Source organism: Marmota flaviventris, chromosome 16, assembly GCF_047511675.1.
Source record: "Marmota flaviventris isolate mMarFla1 chromosome 16, mMarFla1.hap1, whole genome shotgun sequence".
Taxonomy (NCBI): domain Eukaryota; kingdom Metazoa; phylum Chordata; class Mammalia; order Rodentia; family Sciuridae; genus Marmota; species Marmota flaviventris.
In genome coordinates, this window is record NC_092513.1 from 14,051,155 (window position 1) to 14,078,083 (window position 26,929).

The window sequence follows — 26,929 nt, forward strand, 5'->3', positions numbered from 1 at the left end:
TTTTTAATTTCCAGCCTTTTTCTCATTGTCCTGGTGATATCAGACATTATGGCTTTGGTAAGGCATTTTTGTATATTTGGTATAAATAAAATTGAGAATTTAAGTGCTGAGATAATTTAATCAAGAGACACGTGAATGTATTTCTGCACATAAAATCTTTAGATACTGAGTTCCAAGTGCTGACATAACTGACACAGATAAATTATTTTTTCTAAACTATGTGTGTAGTAAAAGCACTCTTCTTAAGGTGTCAAAAGTCTCATTACTTGATTTATTCAAGCCTGTCATTTTATAGCTATTCTTCCATATTGCTTTGTTTCCGAAATGAACCTTCCACAGGAAGTTAACAGAAATTAGTGTTTGATTTAGGTAACACATCATTCTCCAATTTAAAATGTAGACTTCCCCCCCCCCTTCTTTCAGATTAAAAGAAGAAAGGAAAAAAGGGAAGAATTGTAGGAAGGGAAAAGGAAATAGAGCTTTTCCATTAGGAAGAGTTATCAAGATAATAATTATAATAAATGAGTTCTGAGTGAGGAGCTTCTGTATAGTGTATTAACACAAAGAGGAATCTATTTTATAGCTATAAGTCTGAGGATTCCCCCAAAACCCTTGTAGGTCTGATAATTCACTAGAAGCATCCCTGATCAGGATTATATTCAGTTATGGTTGATAGCAGTGAAATCATAGATTAAAATCATCTAAGGGAAAGGATGCATAGAGCAGAGTCCAGGAAGACAGCAGATGCAAAGCTTTTGTTGTTTTTTTTCCTGTGGAATCAGGATAACATTATTCTTTCAGCATTCAGGCATGACAGTACACGTCACCATTGCCAGACAGGCTTACCTTAGCTTTGATGTCCAGGTCTTTTATCGGAGCTTGATCACATACTACCCACAAGACTGATCTTTAATTTCTGTCTTTCCAGGGTAAAACTGGTACTATGTGGCCCAAAACTCCCATCATAAATCCTATTGTTAGACTATCTGGTGACCAATGCCCCAAGCAAAATACTTCTGTCAGAATTGACATCCTAAGGCCTAGAAATGACCTTCCAGTAATTTGAGAACAAAAGCCATACCCTTTTGGAGTAAGATCAATGTTTTTCTATATAACATCCCATGTCAGAAGTGTCTAGAGACACAGATTTGAGTACCTTCCAAATCAGGTTTCCTTGTCAATAGATTTAGTTGAGAGCATTTTGTGTTCTGTGGAACTATGTGTCCAATGTTTCTGAAATTGATCATACATAGTTTTAGAACAAAAAGCATCTTTCAGAGCTGGGAGTGTAGCTCAGGGGTAGAGTACTTGCCTAGTATACATGAAGCTCTGGGGCCAATACCCAGCATCTCAAAAAACAACAACAACAACAACAAAAAAAAAAAAAAAACCAGCTTTCAATTTTGCTCACCAAGTAAGAAATGGGCAAGACATGGTAATAAAAGAGAGCTGAAATTCCCTGATTAGTTCTACATGAAGAGTCAGATTGTGTAATTTAACTTGCAAAGCCATTTGTGATCTGCTTCTGCTTCTCACCCCTCCATGTTTGTTTTCTCTTTACACCAGGTTTTCACTTTGAACCTATAAAACTATCTGAATGTTTGATGCCTATGTAGGCTTTTCCCTCTGCTGGAAACATGCTTCCCATCTGTCTTCCCTTCATCCTCTATTTCATTTGACTCCTACTTTTCACTCAGATTTCACCTTTCAGTGAGAAGCCTTACCTTATACCCCTCCTTCTGTGATTCTGTAATTGCTTGTATTTTCTAGTAATTAACTAACTAACTCCCCGCTCCCTTCCCTCTCCTCCTTTCCCTCTCCCTCTCTCCCTCCCTTCCTTCCTCCCTCCCTCACATGCTGGTACACCTGATAATTTGAATCATTCACTAGATTATGTGTCTCATGAGGGGAAGTTATCTCTAGGAACTAACACAGTGATTTTTTAATACACAGTAAGCAGTTTAAGTAAATGGAGTTGATAAATAGATGATATGGCTTCTTTTCATATATATTTTTGATATTTAGTTTGTCTTATATAAGTTGGTTGGTTTTTTATTTCTAGTTATTCAAAAATGTCACTTTTATGTTTATTTGATTGGATGATAATTCTGTTTCTGGCTTTAGACTATTGATCATTTTAGTCCAAGCAAAAGTTTCAGTAAAAGGTATATTCTTATTGATTCTAGACAGATAGTTATTCTGAAAGATCAAAAGAAATATGATACATATGATTCTAAAACAATTTTATTTTTAGATTTTTTTTTAATGGAGTCACATTTTGTTTTATTTTACAGCATTTTTTTTTCCTGGTTAAGGACTATGGCAGCTGGCTTGATATTGGAACAAGGTATGGTATATATTCCCATAGTTCTTACCAGTGTAGTAAAAAAGTAAAACTTATATGATATGTTAGTACAGAAGGCACCAATGTGATTTTGCATTAAACACAGAAAATAGCAATTATTTTAAGCCTCTGGAAGCAAGGTACGTCTCTCTAACTCTTGGCATTAACATATTAGCGAGTGTTTTCTTCGGATGCTGTGGTCAGGGGGAATGTTATGTCTAGAGAGGACTAAAGGGCAATGGAAAGATATAAAAGAAACTGCTTGAATTGGAGGGTTAATAGTGGATCACTACAGTGTCCTGGTAGTGATCTACCTTTGGAAAAAAATATTTTGTGACTTTTAGAATCTTTAATGTGGGAATATTTTAACATGTATACCTGTAAAATTGTTTCTGAAAGTGTAATCTGAACAAAATATCTTTATCCTCTTTATTATGATATGAATGTCAGTCACCAGAATCTGTTAAGTTTTTCTCTTTGAAAAGAACACAAAGTTGACCTTTTTTTTCTTTCTTTCCCCCAAAACATTCTGAGACAGAGTATGAGGTTTTCTTCTTTTTATTATTATTATTTTAGAGTATGTTTTAATAGACTGATGTTATTTGATTTAGTTTATATTTAGTCTCATTTTGTGTTGCTAGGAATTGTGTGTGTTTGCATGAGACACTTCATTAGACATTTTGCCTTTCTGGCCAGCTCACGGCTTATATAGCCTTGACTTGTTTTATACACACACACACACACACACATATGTATATTCACCTTTCTCAATACACTGTGGATTCCCTCAGATCTGCATCTGATATGAATCTCTGATATGCCATATGTACTTGACACATAGAAGGTACTTATTAGATCACTAACTTTATCTTCTTTTGTCTCATCAACGAAAGCAGAGGGAACATTTTGATATCTTCTTCTTATCCCAAGGTGCCCAGGCAGATAGTAGGCCAGAGCATGGGCTTAGACTGGAGTGCCTGGGTTTGAGTCCCTCTTTGGCCACTTTTTATCTGTGAGGCCACTGTTAAGTGACTTAATCTTTCAAAGCTCGCATTTCTGGCATAGTCATTTTGAAGGAATGAATTCATGTTAAAGCATTTTCCTGGCATCTAATAAATTTCAATAGATGTCCACTATTATTACTGTTATTCTGTGTTTGTTTTTAATACTGTACAGTATTTTGGTATTTAATGTACCTCTCCTTACTCCCTCCACAATTTAATTTATTTATTTTCATTTTCAACATAGGTCAGAATTTTATTTGTTTGACAAATATTATGATAAAATATAGCATTTTTGTGTGAAACTCTTTATCTTCTTTTTAACTTTTTATCTTTAATGGTGGTAAATGTACACCATTTACCATCATAATCATATTTTAAACCATCTCCTGATCTCTTTCCATCTCACAAAACTGAACTTTTGAACCCACTAAGCAGCAGCTCCCCATTCTTCCTCTCCCTAGCCCTTAGCAGCCACTATCCTACTTTCTATTTCTAGGAATTTGACTACTCAAGAGCCTCTATTGTCTATTTGTCTTTTTGTGACTGGATTATTTTACTTAGTGTAATATCCTTAAGGTTCTTCCATGTTGTAATATGTATCAGAATTTCATTCTTTTAAAGCTGAATAATATTTCATTATATGTATATATAGCATTTTGATTATCCATTTATCTGTCAGTGGACATACAAACCATCTTGGTTATTGTAAAGAATGGTGCTATGAATATAGAAATAATACTTTTATATGGGAGAAATCTGTATTGGTTTGATGTTAAAGAGGTACCAAGGAATGAAGTGGATTTGATTTTCACATTAAAATGTGCATCACTAATTTATATTACACTAATTAAGAATGTTAGACTTTTCTCTGATTGGCTTGAGGCTTATCTTTACCTGGCATATTTTTTCTTCACAGTACAAAACCTAATTTTTACCATCAATAATAACATGTATAAAATACAAAGCACCTTTTGATATCCATGATTTCAATTCAATTCTGCAAATATTTATTGAGTGCTAACTGTGTGTTAAGTATCAACTGTATGTCAGAGGAATTGGGAATAAAAACACAGTCCTGGGCCTCAGGGAGCTGATAACTAGAGAAAGAAACATCCCTAATCAGGCAATCTGGGACCATGGGAGAAATTCTAGACCAGTCTGTTATGTCCTGTGGGGGCATACAGAGTGCCTTTCTCAGCCTTGCAGGGTAACAAAAGGCTTCTTAGGTGAGGGGCTGTCTGAACATGGCAAGTACAAGGTTTCAAAGAGTATATTGAGTCACAGAACTGAGGGAAAAAATGTAAAGTAAGAGAAGATGAAGAGCAGAGAACAGAAGTGTGGAATTGAAACTGAAAGAAGCCACACAGCAGGAGAAACCCAGGAGGGAGTAGTATTGTGGAGATCAAAAAGTATTTCAGAGGCTGGGATTGTGGCTCAGTGGTAGAGCACTTGCTTAGCATGTGCAAGGCCCTGGGTTCGATCCTCAGCACCACATAAAAAGAAATAAGTAAAATAAAGTTTTTTTTTTAAGTATTTCAGGAAGGAGGGAAGTCATACAGTGTCAAGTGTTACAGAGAGATTAAGGAAAGACATGAAAGTGAGCATTAGAGTAAGCATCAATGGTCATTGATGAGCTTGGCTAGAACAGATTTACTGGTATGATCTGGTATTAGATTGCTACACTGAGTTAGACCACCAATTTCTGGATGAGTGCTGCAGACCAAAAGATAATTGTTTTTTCTTCTCTGCCAAGACCCCAGTTTAAAAAAAAAAAAAAAAAAAAACTAGGAAAAGTGAAGAGGACAAGAGAAGGAATATCCACAAATGTGAGTTAAACAAATTCCAGAAGAAGGATAATCAGAGAAGGAACACCCCAGAATCTATAGGCAGGAAATGTCTTAGAAGGCTCCAGACTCTATAATGTAGAAGTAAGGGTGATAAAAGGGAACCAGAGGGGATTAATTGAATGCTTGTCTACCAAATACCAAATAATGGTATTAACAAGCTCTCCATAGTCTCTCCTCTACCTCCACTCCTGGGCAAAAAGTGTTACAGGCGTTTTACCATCAGGAAAAAACCAGAGGATGCCTCTAAAGAGACTGAAAAAAGTCTGGGGAGAATTTCACTGCTTTGTTATATGTGCTGCCTACTCAAAATAAATCTCTTCCCCATTCTGGCATTCATAGCTTCCTCCCCTCTATAACCCAGAGAGCAAAGCACCCCTACTGCTTAGCCTAAAACATGACATAGAAATTTCTATCACATACATAGAACTTACTGGTAGCCATTCTATTTCTGGATGACACCTAGAGGGAAGAGACTTTCTTAAAAAGTTAAATACACACCATGTTGTGACCTAGTCATTTCATGCCTATGTATTTATCCAAAAGAAGGAAAAACATGTACACAGAAAACTTGTACAGGAATTTTTATTGTGTCTTTATTCATAATAGCCCAAATCCAGAAACAACCCAAATGTTCATCACCACATAACTATGGCTAAACAAATTGTGCTACATCCATGTACTGGAATACTACTTATTGATAAAAACAAATTGATGACTGATGCACTCAACTTCATGGATTAATCTCAGAAACTATATTGAGTGAAAGAAGCCAGGTATGTAAGAGTATATAATGTATTACTACATTTGTATAAAATTATAGCTGGGCATGGTGGCATGCACCTATTAAATCCCAGTGGCTCAGGAGGCTAAGGCAGGAGGATCATGAGTTCATAAAAAGCCAGTCTCATCAACTTAGCAAGGCACTTAGCAACTCAATGAAACCCTGTCTATAATAAAATATTAAAAAAGGGGTAGGAGTGGGTTTACTGGGTAGCCCTAACAGGAAGAACAGGACTAGCGGGCCATTGATCAAGCTTCCAAAATGATGCCCACACCAATTATCCTGTTGAAAGAGGGAACTGATAGCTCCCAAGGTATCCCTTAGCTTGTAAGCAATAACAGTGCCTGCCAGATGATGGCCAAGGTTGTAAGAATCACCCTGGGTCCTCATAGCATGGACAAACTTATTGTAGACAGCTGAGGCAAAGCAACAGTTTCTAATGATGGGGCCACTATTCTGAAACTGCTTGATGTTGTCCTTCCTGCAGCAAAGCCTTTAGTGGACATTGCCAAGACCCAAGATGCTGAGGTTGTTGATGGTACCACTTCAGTGACCTTGCTGGCTTCAGAGTTTCTGAAGCAAGTGAAATCATACATAGAAGAGGGTTTTCACCCCCAGATCATCATCCAAGCCTTCTACATGGCCACCCAGTTGGTACGGGGGTTCACCTGGCTTTGCCTGGGCATCTTCACATTCCTCTTAGTATAATAATTTAACTGGAGCAAGGAGTGAATACAAGAACAGGATTATTTGGGCATTTCCTTACTTCTTTCTGGGAACTTAACTTCTATTTAGTAGCTTTTTGATGAAATAAATTTGACCTCAAATTGAAGTCAGCCTGGTAGATTATGATACAGACACAGGTTTTTAGTAAGTGACAGCTTTTTTTGTTTGTTTGTTTTGTTTTGTTTTTTTGGTCTTACCATGATAGATGAGCACTCTATTGAGTGAGCTACATTCCCAACCTTATTTCTATCAAGTACTTCTAGCTCATCTTAAAACCTAGCTATCTTTCACCTCTAACCTTGATTTTGTGACTAAGGACAAAATCACTTAATCTTGCTAGACTTTACTTTTCTTCCTTTACTGATGACAGCAAAAGGAGAAAATTTGGTGATAACATTAAAATGAGATTATATATGAGGAGTGCTTTAGGAAAGATAAAGTACATATACACACACACACACACGTATATATACACACACATATATTTGTATACACATTGTATTTGGGGGGTTATGAGGGATTGAATTCAGGGATGCTTAACCACTGAGCCACATCCCTAGCCCTTCTTTTATTTTTTACTATGAGACAGGATTTCACTAAGTTGCTTAAGGCTATACATTGTAAAAATTTTTTATGTATTTATTTTTTTGTTGAGGTTGGACATAATATCTTTATTTTATTTATTTATTTTTATGTAGTGCTGAGGATTGAACCCAGGGTCTTGCACGTGCAAGGCGAGTGCTCTACCGCTGAGCCACATCCCCAGCCCTACACATTGCAATTTTTATATAACTAATAAAGTGCTAGAAGTCGGAGGTGTATTTAGTAAGACAGAAAAAAAGGGGCGATGTGGCTCAGTGGTTAAACACCCCTGGGTTCAATCCCCAGTACCCCTCCAAAAAAAAAAAAAAAATTCTAGAATAGTCCAGGTGTGGTGGCACATACCTATAATCCCAGTGGCTCAAGAGGCTGAGGCAGGAGGACCCTGAGTTCAAATTTAGCCTTAACAACCTAGACCCTAAAAGCAACTCAGCAAGACCCTGTTTCTATAAATAAAATAGAAAAAAGAGGTGGGGGTGTGGCTCAGTTGTTAAACACTCTGGGTTTAATCCACCCCACCAAAAAAAAAAAAAAAAAAAGTCTAGAATAAACAAAACTAATCTGTAGTCACCGAAAACTGAATGGTAGTTTCTGGGGCTGGGGCAAGGGTAGACTTGACTACAAAAGGGCATATGGAGGCTGGGGTTGTGGTTTGGTGGTAGAGTGCTTACCTAGCATGTGTGAGGCACTGAGTTCAATCCTCAGCACCACCTAAAAAATAAATAAAATAAAGGTATTGTGTCCATCTACAACTAAATTTTTTTAAAGGGGAGGCTCATTGGGAGATTTTATGGGACTAAAAATGTTCTATATCTTGACAGTGATGATGGTTACATGGGTATGCCATTTGTCAGTACTCAGCTAACTGGATGCTTCAAATAATTCCATTTTCTCTTATGTAAATTATACCTCAAATTGATGTATAAAGAAAAATAGAAGAACTAAGATAAGTATCTAAAATTGAAATGAGTAGGAGGGCATGAATCCTCCTCTTTCCTAGTAAATAATGCTTTAAATTGATGCTCAATAAACAGCAACATAAAGATACTAATTCATGTTAGGGAGAAAACTAGCAGACGTTCCAAAAAAGAAATAGAGTGGATGCTCTGCGAAGTGGGTGAGAAGGAAGGAGAGATTGTTACTTTTCGTTATAAATCTTTCTCCATTATATTGCTTTTTTGGTACTGCATGTACAACTCCACTAAAAATTAAAGGGAAAAGTCACAAATGGAATTGGAAGTCAGGAAGTAGAATTTTAAGTTTAGGTCATTCTTTTCAAGCTTAATTAGAAAGGGAAAGAAATATAGGGCAATGTTCACATGAGTGTACCTTCCCACCTTTCTATGAGGGAGATGTAATTTTCATTTCTTATTACTAATGAGCATGAAGAAAATTATAGGTGGAAGGAGTGAATGTCACTAGTTTCATTGATCTTAATTGGAGGTAATATGTGGGACCCAAGTGGAGGAAGATTGTTCACAGATTAGACAGAGAACTGCCCTCAAGATAAGAGTAAAGTTGTGCTTGCAGAATCCATATACCCAACAGTTGGGTGTTCGAGATATGAATCCTGAAAAGGCATGACAATGGAAGTTCAGAGACAAGAGAATCAATTTATATTAGGCAAAAGGCAAAGACAGAAGCTCAACTTGAGTAGGGGTCCAGAATGTCAGTCAAAGGATGGCCATCAGTCACACCTCTGCCAAAAATGTTTTGTGTTATACCATTTATAATATGTTCCAACACATTATTTCATGTCATCCTCATCACAAGACAGTGAGATAGATATTATCTTTCACATTAGATATATTTATTCTCTCCACTTGACAGGTGAGGACATTGGCCCTATGGAGATTTTGACTTGCTCATGTCACAGGTCTTGAAAATTCAATTCAGCTGGATTTTTCTTTTTTCTTCTTCTTTCTTTATTTTTATTTATTTATTTTTTTTATTTTGAGACGGGTTCTCACCAAGTTTCAAGGCTGGCCTTGAACTTGAGATCCTTCTGCCTCAGCCTTCCAAGTGGCTAGGATTATAGGTGTATGCCACTATACCCAGTTGTTCAACTGATGTTAAAGGTAGAACTTCTGTAACTGAGGTTCTAGTGTTCCAACTGACCTTCATTGCTTCTACATACAGAGAATTTCCCAAAGACTATACATTGTAATCTAATTAATTCTTTTTTTAAAAGTGGCTTTGTATCTAATCTTATATTTGTTATTGTTGCAAAGGAATTATTCACTGGAAAGTTTTGAATAATGTAAATTTAGAAGTAAAGGAGAAAGAAATATTGTTTAGGAGGAAGTGAGCCAAGAATGAGGTTATCTTAGGTGAGAAAAGTTGACCAGAGACCTTTGTTAAAAGTACAGAGTATAAGTCCTGTCTTCAAAGAGAAAATATTGAAAGGCAGGGGGTAAGATAGAAAACAGGTTTCCGATAGGGCACGGCTTTCACAGGTCACACAGCTGTAACAGACAGGCACTGCCCATTCTGGCGCACACTGCCAAACTGCACAATAAACAGAGTGGTTTCTTATATACATCAGGAGATGCAAACAAGTAGTGAATCTCACATCCGTGCTTGAGAGGAAAGCCTTGTGACATAAAAAAGACTGATAGCAGAGTTAAAAGTTAAAGGAAGCTGGCAGGAGTAGTATGCTGCTAAAACCTTAAAACTTTGTGTACGACCCAGCAGGACTTCTGGTAGGGCTGTTCAAGAAAGTGGTGCTAGAATGAGATACCCATTCTCCCAGCTTCAGCCTTCCCTTTGCTTACCTTGATTACTTTTATGCCCAGAATTCAAGTACAGAAGATTGCTTTCCATGAACTCATGACCTTTCCCCTCTTGCTTATTTAGGTTTTCTTGATTTAGTTCAACAACTATTTCTAATTCTGTTTACTTGATCCTCATTTGTTCATCCCGGGTTCCATATGTTTTCTTATTTCCTTTCTGTCCCACTAGGTTTCACCCCAAAATTAATTGGGAGAGTATTTTCCACAACAACAGAACAACTTATCTTCTATTTTTCTCCCTCACTAATAATATACACCTTCATTTAAAAGAAAAAGAGATGGAAATAGATGAAGAGAGAGGGGAAGGGGAGGGAGGGAAAAAAAGAAAACCTCTTTTAGCCTTTTATTTTCCCTTCTTGCATCAGTATCAGGCCCCTATCCATTCTGAAAGTTCTATATACCTCTTTGTTCAGGAGTTATCCCCCTCACAGTTTTTCACGTTGCTTATTCAAAGACAGTCACCATTTTTCTCTTGAAACTTATGGGTTATTTTTCTTTAGAAATGTCATGTTAAGCTGTTTTAAGTAATTTAGTGCAGTCTTGTTTATGTTTTCTTCCCTGGGATCCCCAGAAGTTTTCAGAAACTATTTGGGGGTTGAATTGTTTAGCCACAGAAAAACTTCTACTCAAACCTGGAGGAAGCCAAGTTGAGTTAAGCAGTGATTATGAAAATTAATTATTGGGAAAATATATTAAATTGATGATAATAATAATTATGATTAGCCAGGTGTGGTGGTGCATTCCTGCAATCCCAGCTACACAGGAAGATCACAGATTGAGGTCAGCCATGGCAACTTAACAAGATCCTGTGTCAAAACAAACAAAAAGTAGAAAAGGCAGGGTATGTAGTTAAGTGGTAGAGTGTCACTGGGCTCAATCACCAGTACAGGGGGAAAATTTTCATTTATTGGGACTTGGAGATGTGGCTCAATGGTAGAGCATTTGCCTAGCATGTGGGAAAATATAGTTATTTTTATGTTCTACAGATGAGAAACTGGTTCTGAAAGACTGATTGAAGTAGCATACCTAGGTGTTCTTTCTTTTTTGCATCATATATGCATTTAATATATAAATTATTTCTTCAGAAAAACACATATTAAACACTTGCCATGCATAAAATATTCTCAGGCATTATTATGTTCCCAAAGATGAATGGAATTGCCTGCCTTGAGACTTTATATCTAGCATTAGAGAGATATAACTGCTTCATTGGGATATTGCATAGGGGATTCAAGCACTGAATGAAAACTTCTGATGAATAACATATAAGGGACATTCTAACCCTAGAAGTATAGGATTCTAACACATCGCCCTGTTTTCTGGGAGATTATGGCCAAATATAGGCCATATGAAAGACATATAATACCTATAATATAAGAAAGTGTGGGTAGGGGCCACTCCAGTTCAGCGTCCAGTGACTGAGGGAACACTGTGTGGGGTCTGGCACTTGAACTGGTATCTGAACAAAAGGTAGAATTTCAATGAAGAGAATTAGAGATTTGGAAAGAGTTCTTCAGGCCCACAGAAAGATATGAGCAAAGCTATAGAGATTAAAAAAAAAACACTAATACATATGTATATGATATGTGAAAAATAATTTGGATTTCAAAGAACATAGGTTTAAATAAAGAAATTTCTAGAAAATAGCTTTTGGGAGGCTTAACATGGTGAAAGTTTTATACAAAATTATATCATACATTCATTGGCATATGAGTTGGGAGCCATATTTAGATTTATTTGAGCTCTGCCATTTTAGGTGTTAACTTTCATAAATGAATGATTGCCTATGAGTTAGGAGTCTTGGTTACCTTATTATACAAGGGAGTGAGGAATGTGTGCCTTGAAATGGAGGTAATAACTGGGCTAGCAGCACTGTCGGGGTCATTACCATGCATCCTTATGTATTTCTAGTGTCATACTTTGGCCACCAGTCTTCAGTTTTTTAGTTTGGGTTTTGATTTTGGTTTCCCTGAAGTCCTTATGTGGCTCATGCACATTTTTTCCCAAAGTCAGAATACTCAAACTGCAGTGATTTCAGAAGGCCCTTCACCATGTCATAGTATTTTGCCCTCTTAAAAAAGAAAAACAATAGCTGTGTTAAATTTCAAGTTTATGTGAGCAAGAAAAAGGTTCTAGAACTGAACTGCATTCTGGACTGCAGTTAGTTCAGAATGCTGAGCCCCATTACCTGTGCAGATTATATTTATAGCTGGAGAAAATGAAGTGACATACAGGAACAACCTGATTGGCTACAGTCAGTATTTGCCTTATATGGGCATGGTGTGATGAAGCTTTTTATTTGCTTTATAGGACATAGTTTGGTCAGTTGGCAGCCTATTCCTGGCTGAAGCTCAACTGCTGTGATTGTCTGACACTCAGCTGTAATACTCTGAGATTAGTTTGTAATTTGTTTACATATCAAGTAAGGTTGCAGTTCACTACATGTGGAGGCAGTTTGGGGACAAATTTATCATCCTGCTACAGAAACAGACTTAGGTGAAACTTGTTAAATTTAACAGCACCAAACCCAAATTGCCAATTTTTATCCTCTTTTTCCATTGAAGTTCTTTTCTTTCCTTAAAAAAAAAAAAAAAAAGATGTGGCAGAATATATATAACATAAAATTTACTTTCTTAATCATTTTTGAATTAGAGTTCAGTAATATATTCATATTGTTGTTTTAGTCAGCTTTTTTGCTGCTGTGACTAAAGGATCTGACCAGAACAACTCTAAGGAGGAAAAGTTTATTTTAGGGCTCACAGTTTCAGAGGCCTTAGTCCAGAGAAGGCTGGCTCCATTTCTTGGGGCTCAAGATGAGACTGAACATCATGGCAGAGGGTGTGGCAGAGGAAAGCAGCTCACATCATGGTGATCAAGAAGCAGAGAGACTGACTCCACTTTCCAGGTACAAATATGTACACCAATTCCCACCTCCTTCAGCCACACCCTGCCACTTTAGTTAATCCTGTCAGGGATCAACTCACTGATTAGGCTAGGGCTGTAATCCAATCATTTCTCCTCCAAACCTTGTTGCGTTATCTCACATGTGAGCTTCTCGGGGACACCACATCTAAACCATAACAGTTGTACAACAGATTTCCATTTCTGTTTCATCTTGCATAACTGAAACTATATGCTCATTAAACAACTCCTCATTTTTCTCTTCCCAGCAGCTGGCAACCACCATTCTACTTTCTGCTTCTGTGAAGTTGACTACTGTAACTCCTCCTATTGAGCATCTTTTCATATGCCTGTTGGACATCTGTATATCTTCTTTAGGGAAATGTCTACACAAGTCACTTTCTCATTTTCAATTTGGGTTAGTTGTTTTTTGTTGTTAAGTTGTAGGAATTTTTTATATATTCTGGATATTAACTCCTTATCAGATATATTATTTGCAAATGTTTCCTTCCATTCTGTAGTTGACTTTTTACTCATTTATTGTATTCTTTGATTCACAAGTTTTTCATTTTGATGTACAATTTATTAATTTTGCTTTTGTTACGTGTGTTTGCTTGATACATTTTTAAAAGAGCTGTTGCAAAACTTGCATTTAACATCTAGCATGACATTCTTCCTGGCATGTGTGTGACACTTCCACCCTATTCCTTGCATTCTTTTATGTAGTCATCATGGAAATAAAACATTCATCAGAGCATAAAATATAGCAAAAAGAGAAAATACAAGGCATAAAATAGTGAGCACCATCCAAACCAAGTGAAACAGAATGGCATATTAGCACATGTAGACTGAAAATGTTGTGATGACCCTCCTCTCTGCAGTACTAGTCATAAACATGGATGTTAACTCCATGTTTTAGTATTCTAAGTAAATTATATATACACATTAAAATATTCCATAGTTAACTAATGGCATACAGAGCACAATATGCTATCAAAGTATCTTATGTGTGTATGTTCTTTTTTTTATTAAATAATGGTAACTGCACTATACATATGGTGATCATATTCCCTGGTTTACCTAGGATGGCCTTGTCTATACAATATTAAAGGCCCAAAGTGGATGGGAAGAGGATAAAGGGCAAGCCTGTTAATGGTATAGCCTAGTTTATCTTATTCTCAGTGCTTCATCCTTAGTGCTTTATCCTCAGGGATCTAACTCCCAGATCTAACTTCCAGATTAAAAAGTAAAACACCATATAATAGGGTTCACATGTCAAAATCTCATTATCATATCATATCATAGGTGCTTGTTCTCAAAAACTTCTTGAAGGCAGATACAGTAAAGAACCACAGATCACAGTTCTGTTCATCAGGATAAGGGCTTTGGACTAAACTATATAAATTATTCTATTGAAATATCTCCCAGTTCTATTTTTCTTCTTATTGTATCATCCAAAAAATGCCCAATTTAAGAGAATGTGATTGAAGGGACAAAATGAAATCCGAGTTAGGGAAATTAGGCTTTCTAAGTGGCATTGTCCCTGAAAAATGCTACAATGTGAGGGTTTTGTTTGGTTTTGGTTTTGTTTCCCCCTACTCTTGTTGTTGGTGGATCTTTATTTTTATTTGGTGCTAAGAATCAAACCCAGTGCCTCACACATGCTAAGCAAGTGCTGTACCACTGAGCCACAACCCCAGCCCTCCCCCCTGCTCTTGTTGGCAAGTTAGAATCCTAAAATCTTTCCTTTTTACCCTGTACACCATTAATAGCATATAGTGCCTCAGTGAACCACGTGGTGTTGGTCTAATGGCAGGAGCGGTTCATGCATTTTCATAAACATCTAATTTATTGCCAGGAAAAGGCTTGGGTAGTGGGGGAAGATATACTTCCAGATTAAAAAGTAAAACACCAGTTAATAGGGTTCACATGTCAGAATTTCATTATCATACTTTTTCTGCTTTTTATTTGTGAGACTGTTGCTTTTAAGATTTGGGGTTTCTAATTATTCCTAAGTGAAAGTATATTTGAAAAGCAGAGATTTTTCTTGTCTTGCTCCCGTTATTATTAAACTTACTGGTGGTGTTCCCTTAGTGGGAACCAAGGTTATTTGAGATGTGTTCCTGCAATGGTTTCCTTTCGTGACATTTTATTTTCAAGCTCCTTTTTGTTAGTAATATAGTTAATAACTGCAGCCATTTCATGCCTGTTATTCATAGGAATAGAATGCTGTCCTTTTATCCTCAGTATTGTATTGTGTTATGAATACTGAAGTGGTGAGAATCTATCCCAGAATTTTAGAGAGGAGTTGGAGCCCTGTGAATGCAGCCTGGCATGTGTCTGGAATGTTTATAGAGTTGTTGAAATGACTGCAGTAGATTTCCAATGCTTTTGAGAGATTCTTCAGCTTTTAATTTTTGGTTAATCAATAAGTAGTACTTTCTTTAACAATAAAGACACCTTACCAGGACATGAGACAATGTATCCATTTATAGGTATAGTACTCTCTGTTTACAGTGCATCTTCAGAGCAGATTTTTTCCAAAATTTAATTGGGACTCTGAAGAGAATACACTGCAGTCCATATATTCAGCTGAAGCCCCAGGTTAAGTGCAGCCTTCCTCTGGAGAACCTGTGGCATCCAGGTATTCATTTAACAACCATGTGAAAAATATCCTGCCCAGGCCATAAAGTTGTGTTCAGCTGACAGAGCTAATTTAGTATTTTCTTCTTTTGAGCTTTACACTTTATCTTCATTTATTGCAGGTCATAAACTTTACAGAGTATTGCCTTTTATATGGCATACTGAAAGTGCATTTTTAAAACTAGAGAAAAAATTCCTGTGAGGTAATATTCACAACTATAAAAATCTACATTTAAATTTACGCTCTAAATGTGTTTGTAGGGAGGTGAATAGAGTCAGGATCATCAGTTTGATTGAGCTGCAGTTTGATTTGATAGCAGTGTTCATTTGGTCTTTAATTGTTTCCTACATGCTCTATTGTTATATCTTATTAAAATACAAATGACAGCTAAAGTATTTATCATTTCTCTTTAGATATAATGAAAATTCATGATTCTGTTTGATTATTCTTGAATGTCCTAAATATAATTAATAAGTGAACAATGAAGTGTCTTTGTTCTTTGAATAAATATCAAGCTATATTCAAATCAGTGGTTCTCAACCTTTTTTTGCTGCAGTACATCTGACAGATATGACCTGCTTCTATAACCCATCACCCTGACTGAGAAGAATATAGTCAAGCTTATATCACTTATTGTGTGGGCTGAAAAGACCTGCCTGGCAGTTCTATATGCCCCTCCACTGGTACACTGTCCTTCTCTTCCATCACATATTACACCTTGAGAACTGCTGACTTAAATGATGTTTGTGTAGTTGGGGGAGAGTGGAAACAGCTGAATTCATTTCAAGTTGAGACTTCATGTTCCTTTAACTCTGCTAATGCTTAGATGACACTAAGACTTGACTGATGCAAAATATCACGAGCTGGATGCCTTACGGCTCAATGACATGATGCTGATGAGCTTTACAGCTGTCTTCTGCCAATGATGTTAGTTTAAATGAGCCAAGAGTCAGTAATTTCAGGCCATTGTAAGAAGATAAGTGATCTGTGGTATGAATGCCTTCCATAGATAGACTTTCATTAAATTTGAGAATGGGTCACTTACTGGTTTTAAAAAACATTTTTGTTAAAAGAGATAAAGTCAGCCATAACATTTTGACCTTAAAATAGTAACAAAATTTAACAGAACAAAAATCTGCTGGCATGTAGCTTTTTCTTTCTAAGAAATTTTATTGTGATATAATTTATATACCATCAATTCATCCAGTTTAAAGTTTTGACTTACTCAAATGATTTTAAAATCATTTCAGTAATTTTTAGCAGTTTATTAGAGTTATACAACCATCACTGTAATCTAGTCTTTGAACATTTTCATCACCCAAAACATTCCCTTGAACCTGTTTACAATCTATCCCCTTTCCTATACCCAGCCCTAGACAACCACTAATCAGCCTTGTATCTCCCCCTCCCTCCCTCTCTCCTTCTCTCTTTTTCCTTCATAGTGCTGGGAATTAAACCCAGGGCCTCCTGTATGTGAGGCCCATGCTTTACCACTGAAACATATATATACCCATCCATGCTGATCTATTTTCTGCCCTCAGGGATTTGACAATTCATATAAGCACCTGATTTTTTTCACTTTGTGTAATGATTGGGGGTGAGGGACATTCATCTATATTGTAGCTTATATCAATACTTTGTTCCTTTCCTTTGCTAAATAGTGATCCATTGTGCTGATATTTTGTTTATCCATTCCATAATGTAGTCTTTTACATTATATTCCTTGTACTTTTCTTCATTTACCCAGCTCCCAGCCTTCTTGCCTGGTTTCCAAAATCAAATGGAGCTTTCCTGTATTTGATCTTTTAGGCTCTCTAATGAGCACTTTGTACTCCCTTAACTTAGTCATCTCACCACTTGAATATAGACTTAGGTCCCCAGCCTGGGAAATAAACATTTTTATAGCATGAAATTGTAACTTTTTAGGCAGTTTATTGAGTTGAAGATTTTGACCTCAGGAACTGGTCAACAAATTTTAAATGTCCTGTTAGGTCTGAGAGATACAATAGAGTTGAAGATTTCTGTGGTAATTATGAAGTCAACCTTAGAGTTCTCTGCCACTGATGAGAAAAAAAAAAAAAAAAATCCTAGTCTTGCTTACAAATTTAAAGTGAGTCCAGTCAGAGCAGTTTTGAGTTTTCACAGTTATTCCTTTATCTTATTGTCTTATAGTGTGACAAGGCTTTCTGTTCTCATCCATTGTTCTAAGTAATGATTCTAATACCAGCAATATACTTCACTTCATGTTTTTTTAAATATTTATTTTTCAATTGTAGTTGGACACAATACCTTTATTTTATTTATTTTTATGTGGTGCTGAGGATCAAACCCAGGGCCTTGCACATGCTAGGCGAGCACTCTACCGCTGATCCATAACCCCAGCCCTCACTTCATGTTTTAATATCTCATAAGACTCATTTTACTAGAGATTCTTTTGTTTCTTTAAATTTTTTTAAACATTTAATTTTGATTATGACTACTCTTTTAGGGAAGTCTGATTTATTAAATCTGCTGAGGTAATATAAAACAAAAGAATATTTTATTATTTATTTTAATTACAAATTATCCTCTTCATATAATAGACATCCATTGAATGTCCAAAGGGCCTTAGAGATGCAATGGGGGAAAAAGATAAAAGTTGATGGCTCCTAGTTCCATAGGGCTTATACTTTCTTTCTTTTTTTAATCTTTATTTATTTTTTTATGTGGTGCTGAGGATCGAACTCAGTGCCTCATGGGTGCAAGGCAGGCACTCCACCACTGAGCCACAGCCCCAACCCCAAGGGCTTATACTTTCTGCAAGCTGATACATATGAGACAAAAAGAAAACCCACATTGGTGGATTCCATGGGTTCTAGGAGCCCTAGCCAGTCTGCCACCTTCTTTCTGCCATTTGGAGTCTTCTTGTGTTAGTTTTATATAATGTCCAAAATGTTTAGTTGTACTTAGCAGGAGGAGTAGGGGATAGCACACCTACTTCATCTCATTTTCCCAGCATCCATGTGCCTTGATGAACTTAAGTTACCTTGCTTGGGAAAACTTTTAAAGTAAGATCCATTTACCAATATACCAAATTCTGTGTAATGAAATGTCAGTATGGCTCACTTAATTTTAACGATCTTGTTTATTTTGGCATGAGGTTTTCCAAAGTATTATGTTAAAATAAATTTCTATATAATTTTATTCCCAGCACATCTAGATAATAATAGTCTTATAGTTGTTTTTATTTTTGAATAATTATCAGTAATTTAATTAAATAGAAGGTAAGATCCGAATCATATTCATTCTAGGTTAAAAAAAAAAATATGCACATACACTAAGATAAATTTAAGTAGAAAAATTCATGTCTAATACCTATTACATTACTTTTACAGTGAAAACAATAGTTTTTAAAAACTGCCTTTAGTGTTGATATTTGTTCATCAATTAAGGATCTAATTTTATTGTTTTCTTCTTGGGTAAGGAGTCTATCCTAGACCAGAGCCAGATTTCTAACGTAACTGGTTATAATCCTTGCTGTTTCATTTTCCAGCTCTTCCTTTTTTGTTTCATATTTACTTTACAGGGTAAGCCTAGAGAAATTCTAAATAAGGATCTTCAGCCTTTCCAAAGACAGTTTTGTCAGACTAAAACTTTACCATTGGAGGCTCTTAAAAACTGTAACATTACTTAAAAAAAAAAAAAATTGCACGAAGTAGAAAGCCCTTCTTTCTTGGTCTTGAGAGTCTTACCAATAAGCAAAGACATGACAACATGGTAAAGCTGACCTAAATCCAGCAATTTGGCACATTGGGGGCTGCTGAGCTATGAAGTTGAAGTGGTTGGGAAAGTAGGAAGGAAACTATTCTCCCATTTGCTGGGGGTAGATGAGAGAAGGGAAAGAAAATATGACCTCCCTTCCTCACTAGCTGTGTTGTAGGCCTGCTAAAATATTGTTCCCCACTCTTTGTTGAACAGTGTTAAAATATACATATATATATATTTATGCAAATCCATTGTAAAGGTAAATAGTTAAATGTAACTGATAGGCATTGAAAAGAAATAACTTTACAATATACACCTTAGCTTAGTATGGGCAGTACTGTACTAGTGTCACTTCATGAAGCCTCTCCCCCCTACTGTACCTTTGTCAGATCTGTAACCTACATTTCTTTCCATTCTTTGAAAATTTTTTAATATGTTCTATGCAATGTATAAGTACTGTGTTTAAAAAGGAAAACAGAATGTGCTATTGTTGATAGATAGGAATGAAGAAATTCTAATAGTATCACTCTTCTTTTTCTGATAGTCTGGAAGATAATAGCTTTTGATTATGAGATTAATGAAGAGATGTGTCTGTTTCTCCTTTGCTAAAATTTCTTGACTAAAACTTGAGCTTGGGTAATGTTTTTCTTTCTTAGTGACTGGTAGTTTAAAGGGTTTTTTTCCCCCCATTTTTTTTTATTGGTGCATTATAATTGTACATAATAATGGGATTTTTTTGTTATAAATTTTACTTACAGTGACTGTTAGTTTTGACAAAGTACTTCCATACTTACTTCAGAGCATAAGATGGCATGCTCTAAAACGTCAGAATACTTAACCTAGGGACATCTTTGGGGATTCTGTGGATAGAATCCACAGGGTTCAAGAATTGGGAAAAAAATCATTTTCGTTTTTCTTACAAGTTTTCGAAATTTAACCCAGATGTCCTATTGTCCCACTTATGGAACACCTAAAAAATTTAAATTGAGCAACAAATACATCACTTATGGTAACTTCAAAATAAGTATTTATGGTCTTAGAGTTTTATTCTTTTATAAAAAGTAATAAGTGAATTATTAGTGATAATATTCATTAAAATATTATTAACAATAATAAATTATATAATAAGATTATGATTTCCAACCTATATTAATGCACCTATTTCACTGAAATAGTCTCAGAATTGAAAACTTGGGATTTAATGGGTTAATTTCTACTGGTGACAAAGTCACAGGAACTGCTAAATTTTATATGTTATATGTTATAAATATTTTTTTCTGTTATATAAATAATTTTTATCTGTTATATGTTATGTAATATATTTTTATATTATATGTTATATAATTTTTTTATTTTACATGTTATTTTTTATAATAAATTTAAATAATAAAATATTTTTATTTTATATGTTATATAATATAATTTTTATAACATATAACAGACATTTTTATAACATTACAATTGTTACAGATATATCAAAATATCTTCATCACTATTTTAGCATAATGGTAGTTTGTGTTATTGGAATTAATATTAATATGTAATCAGTATGCATTATTAATGTCCAGTATACATTACCAAGTTCCTGTGACTTTGTCACCAGTAGAAATTAATCCATTAAGTCCCAAGTTTGCAATTCTGAGACTATGTCAGTGAAATAGGTACATTAATATAGGTTGGAAATCATAATCTGATCTTATTATATAGTTTATTATTGTTAATAATAAGTACATACAGTACTCATATTACTATATAACAAGTTTGGATTTTAAAAAAAATATTTTGGTCTCTATTTTGAAATCATCGTTACCTTTGTAATTCCATGTATTGATATATCCGTTTTAAAACGTTTTTAGGAATCTTGTGCTCTTCCTCATGTGTTCTTTTCTCTAATGATTGCATATTTTTCTCCTTTTACAGCATTAGCCACTATGTGATTGTCATGTCCATGACCATCTTTCTGGTGTTTCTCAATGGCCTGGCACAGCTGCTCACAACAAAGAAACTCAGACTGTATGGCAAACCCAAAAGCCATCTCATATGATGTTATGGAAACCTTCATTTAGCATCTGGATTCTCTCTCCTGCTCATCTAAAATCCCATTAAGGATTCAATAGGAAAATGCATTTTGATGCATTGTATATTTCTGTAGAAAAAATAATATTTTGAATTCTGAACTTATAGGATATCTGGGATAAAGGAGCTTCCTTTTCTTTCTTTTTCTTTTAAGATTGTTCAATCATTGTGAAACAGTAATGATGTCTATAGAAAAGCATTCTCCGTTCTCATTTTGTTTTCTTTTAGCTGGCTGCTTGTCTCAGTGATGTTTCAGAGCACTTGTCACAATCTGATCATCAAGGTACCACTCCCCATATGCCCGAAGAAGATCATGCTTCTGTGAGGGCGGTAGTGGTGGCATCCAAAATCACTGGTGTGGCTGAACTTGAAGGGCTCACCACATGGCACTGTAAATATATATCAGCTCTCAGCACTGGTTTTGTAGCAGTTCTAACTGCTCAATAATATCACTTATAAGACAATTAGGGTATCTTATTTCAAATTGACTAAAGCTCTACTAGAAAAATACTTGCAAGTTCTTGTCATTTTTCTTCAGTATGCAGTATACTGTCTTACGCGTAGTGCTGTTGCCAGGGGTGTCATAGTCAATAGTTATATGCAAGTTTAACCTTGACATTTTTTCCCCCATTTATGGTTTATCATGGAATTTCTAGGGGTGGGAAAGTAGAATGCTTGGTATTTGTGTCTTTTTAAAAGGAATAGTTTTTAATTGTAGATGCAACATCTTTTACCTCTGTAGTGTTTTTTTTTTTCATATATTGTTTCAACAGAATTTTTCAAATCAATGGTTAAAACAATATCATAAGAATTCTTGTTAAAACTGTTCTTCTGGTTGTGAGATTCTAATCCAAGGGCCTAAATTCATCTCATTAAATTTAGATTTCCATTTGTAAACTAATTCTAATGGACAAGATATTTTTGAGAGTAATTTTTTATTCAGATTTTTCTTAAAGTGACCTTTACATATCACTGAAGAGTTGGCCTTTTGCCCATGGTATGCCAGAAGCATTTGGCTGATGCTAACCTTTATTGGTATATGACCCATTTTTAAAAAATAATTGCTTTTGAAATTAGTTATAGCATTATTAATTCATATTAGTGACAAGAAAACCCTTTGCAAATTACTAGATTTTTCACATTTGAAGGTAAGTGATTAGATACGATTTTTAAAAGCTCAAAACTCAATTTGATAAAATATATTTTCTGTATTTTTATTTATGATGAAATATAATTTACTGTGATGACATGACACTGAATACAGCAGTATCAGTATATTAATAGAGAGTTATTGATGTTAATATAAGACTGCATGCATCAGTCTATAATATAAAATTAAGGTGAACATCTAAGAAGCTACCATAGCAAACAATGCTATTGGCAGAAAGAGAATCCATGAGCTTTCATATAACCTCAGAGAGTTTTATATCTTTTTTTTTTTTTTTCTTTTTTTGTGGAACTGCAGATTGATTGAACCCAGGGGCGCTTACCACTGAGCTACATCCCCAGTCCTTTTTTTTTGAGACAAGGTATCACTAAATTACCCAGGCTGTCCTAGAACTTGCATTCTCCTGCCTCAGCCTCTAGTCTCTAGGAGGCTGTGCTCAGCTTTTTATCAGTTTTTTTTCACTAATCAGATAAGACTGATTACATAAAGACTTATCACTTAACTCTTTTTATATTTAGTTTTGCCTTTCATTTTTTTCCCAGATTTTCATACAGAAAAATTAATGGATATTTTATTACAACATTGTAAAAGGTGCTCAGTGCCTTATCTTTAATTATTATGTTCTTTGAAGCCTGCTTTTTTCTTCACATTGCCTTTTGGGGTCAGTGTGAGTTGGCAGAAGAGGAAAGTGCACCCACAGCCCCAGGCTTATGTTGCTGCACTATAATTGGATCTCTCAGACTCACTGAGAAATGAACCTCTCTATGGTACATTTTCTCAGATATCTTAAAGTGTTTGAAATATATATTTTTGTATTGAATAACCAAAAAAGAAATGATATTTAGGCAAAATGTATTTATGTTTAAGACATATATTTTTTCATTCTATCTATAATGTACTAGATTTCTGAATCAGGACTTAAAAGATATTTGCTAATCACATGGTTTAAATTAGAAAATGCTATATAAAGTAAAGTGGACATATCAAGTAGAAAAATCTTGAACAACAAAAAAAAACATGCTGTATCTCATGGATGAAGATTAAATTTGGGAGGGAACACTAAGGCTTTAAGGAAATGAACTGCAGCCTGTGAATAATTTACCAATAGACTAATTTTCTATATTATTACATTTAGTGTGCAACATTGAGAACACAAAATTATTTAAAGTTCTTCTTATTTTATGGTACTTGGGATTCTTTTATGGTACTGGGGATTGAACCCAGATGTTCTTAACCACTTAGCTATATCCCTACCCCTTTTTGGTTTTTGGTTTTGTTTTGATTTTCTTTTGAGAAAGTGTCTCACTAAATTGCTGAGGTCAGCCTTGAATTTGTAATCCTCTTGCCTCAGCCTCTTGATACCTGGGATTACAGACATGTGCTACCACACTCAGCCTCTTTTTCATTTTTTTAGGAAAATAATGTAAATGACAGTATATTTAGAGATAACTCAGTAATTTCCTTCCTTTTCACAGTCATTCTTGTTGACAGTCCTCCTGTCCTCTGTAAGATGCTTTAAAGCATTTATTATTGTTATGCTGTATGCTTTCAGTACTAGAGTAATATCTTTATAGCATTTCTCCATTTTTTTTCATCAACATGTTTTGGGATTTTTTTATATACTTTTTTTTTTTTTTTTGGTACCAGGGATTGAACCCGGGCCTCACCCATGCCAAGCAGGTGCTCTGCCACTGAACTACATCCCCAACACACATCAGCATGGTTTTTAAAGAGAGTAAAAGTGGGTAGGATTTCTGTATTTGATATTAATTCTAGGAAGAAATAAAAAATCATTTGAGATGTATCACATATTAAAATGTATTGCAGTTGTTGATTACTCACCAATAGAATTATAGTATTTGTGAGCCACCAACTAGCATTTCTGAAAACATGTCCCATAGAACATCAGTTCCTTTGTATACAAATGTAAGTCATAATAAGAAGGGTTCCTTGATGAAATATACTTGAGAAACACATAGTCAATCAAAGTTAAATAGGTACATTTCTTTATTAAGGAAGCTTAATTTATGTGCATTGTGAAGAGTGGAAGATAGCCGTATGCCAAACTTTCTGCTTACCTGATCGCAGACCCCATGTGAGAGTCTCCCTCCCATTTGATGACATACTATAGAAATGTCCTCATAAACTCTCATACTCAATTTGTCACACTGTTTTGAAAAATAGGGTGTTGTATGTTTAATTGAATAATTTTTCCTGAAGACAGCAAAATCATACTTACTTTAGCCTTTAATGTGGGAAAACTTCAAAATGTACTGCCTGCCTCTGTTTAAATTGTTTAGTATCATTTAGTTTTTCATGTGGGAACATTTACTACTACTAGATTGCATCCTGAGTTTCTTATATTTTACATTCTTTATCTGAAAAATAAATTCACAACAAATATCAGCTTGTTTTCTTGGGGTTAGACACTGTTGAAGATGATACGAGTTAAAATATGTAATGATGCTTTGTCACACAAAAAAATTTTAAAAACATCAGCTGTCAAGATTTTCTTTAATGGACTTCAAAGGACTAACATTAACATATAAAACTATTACTCTTGTTTAAACTAATGAACAGATAAATTCTTTTCACAGAATTTAGTTAGCTTGACTTGCTTCAGATACCACTTGTAGCAAATATCAGCAATTTATGGATTTTTAGAAGTATTTCTTTAATGTATTCAATGGACTTGAATAATATGACTGACAAGGATAATTGTCAATTCTGCAGACATTAGCTTTTACCTGTGACATCCAATATTTCTAGAATAGCTAGTAATTGATAGTCAATATTTTAAAAGTTCCTCTTCTCACAGATAAGAAGTAATGTCCTTAAAGTTTGAAGCCACAAAAATAAAATTACAATTTGACTAATGCATCTTTGCTTTCCTTGTCCTATCTCTGAAGTTATTGTAATTGGTTTTATCTTATTAAAAATTCATCATACCATTTCAGCCATGTGATCAAGTTCAACACCAACAGTGATAAGTTATGTTGATAACAAGTATCCTGGACGTGATATGATGAGAACCCACATTACCTAGATGGTCTTCCTCCCTAGGATTCATAACTCTGATCTAATCATGAGGAAAAAAATAATTCTCAAGATAGGGATAGTCTTCAAAGCTGTCAAGAATATCAAAAACAAGGAAAGACTAAGAAACTGTCATAGCCAAGAGGAGCCTAAGGAGATATGACTACTAAATGTAATGTGGCATCCTGGATGGGATCCTAAAACAGAAAAGAACATTAGGTAAAAAACTAAAGAACTTTGAAAACATTCTAGACTTGAGTTAATATCACTATTGGTGCATTAATTATGAAAATTTTCCTTACTAATGCGAGATGTTAAACATAGGAGTAACTGGGTAAGGAAGTGTATGGTAACTACCATTTTTGTGAATTTCTATGGAACTCTTCTAAAATAAAAAGATTCATTGGTTTTAAATTTTTACTCTGTGCACAAATAATTTTACATAAATGCATATGTGGTATCATGACAGGTAAGCAGGTGGGGGAAGGGGTGGTTTGTATATTCCTTGGTTTTTCCATGTTACTTTTCTCTTCCCTTACTTTTTGTTTCTCTGGTCATATCACTCCTATCTTTAGCCATTTGATTATTAGCCCATCCTGTGTACTAATGTGTTTTTTTGTACTAACTAACGGAAACTGACAGTTTCCAGGAAGTACACTTCCTGTAAATGCAGTGTGAGTGTGTAGCAGGCATCTGTGTATTTGCTTAGCACTCCCCCTTTGAGACAGTTGTGCCTCCATTGCCAGCCTTGAGTCCCTGCAGAAGTTAAATGTTTTTTTGTGACTAGTTTAGGGGTTCACATCTGACCCAAGCCAGGCTAGTCTGAGCTTTTTGCAAGATTTTCAACTTGAATTGAGAGAATATTTCTAATGATGTAAAGTTTAAGAGCTAGTGGTGGCCATGTTTAATTAATTGAGGTACTCCAGTAGCCTTCCAATAAATACTCTTCTTCCATCAGATACCTTACTCCCACCCCCTCAAAAAAGGGGTTGCTTTCACTGATATTTCTAAAAATAGTGGATTGTGACAAGTCCAAAGCTCCATTTAAAATGTTTATTTTTAGATAATATGCTCAATTCCACCTTTAAGTTAGAATTGATGGGGCAGAATAATTCTATGAAAACTAGTTGTCTTCATCACCCTGATTTTATAGTTTTGTGCCTAATAGTACAAGGTATGTAGGCACCCCATTTTTTTATATTTTATTCTGATTTGTTATATATGATAGCAGAATGCATTACAATTCATGTGAAAAAAGAGCACAAT

The 26,929-nt window shown here is 35.1% G+C and overlaps 1 protein-coding gene across 5 annotated transcripts in view; it reads left to right on the top strand.

Moving 5' to 3' along the window:
• Pign (phosphatidylinositol glycan anchor biosynthesis class N) overlaps positions 1-26,077 on the top strand; it is a 119,511-nt gene extending 93,434 nt beyond the window's left edge. For 3 of the 5 annotated variants that reach the window (XM_027949079.2, XM_071602693.1, XM_071602691.1), the window contains 3 exons: positions 15-57; positions 2,295-2,347; positions 21,304-26,077. In XM_027949079.2, coding sequence (XP_027804880.2) covers positions 15-57; positions 2,295-2,347; positions 21,304-21,427 — 220 coding nt within the window. In that variant the 3' untranslated portion in view covers positions 21,428-26,077. Of the gene's footprint in view, positions 1-14; positions 58-2,294; positions 2,348-5,801; positions 5,969-6,463; positions 6,619-13,264; positions 13,408-21,303 lie in introns of those variants that run through there. The other 2 variants (XR_011704780.1, XM_071602692.1) reach the window with 2 other exon arrangements.
• Positions 26,078-26,929: the final 852 nt, after the last annotated feature.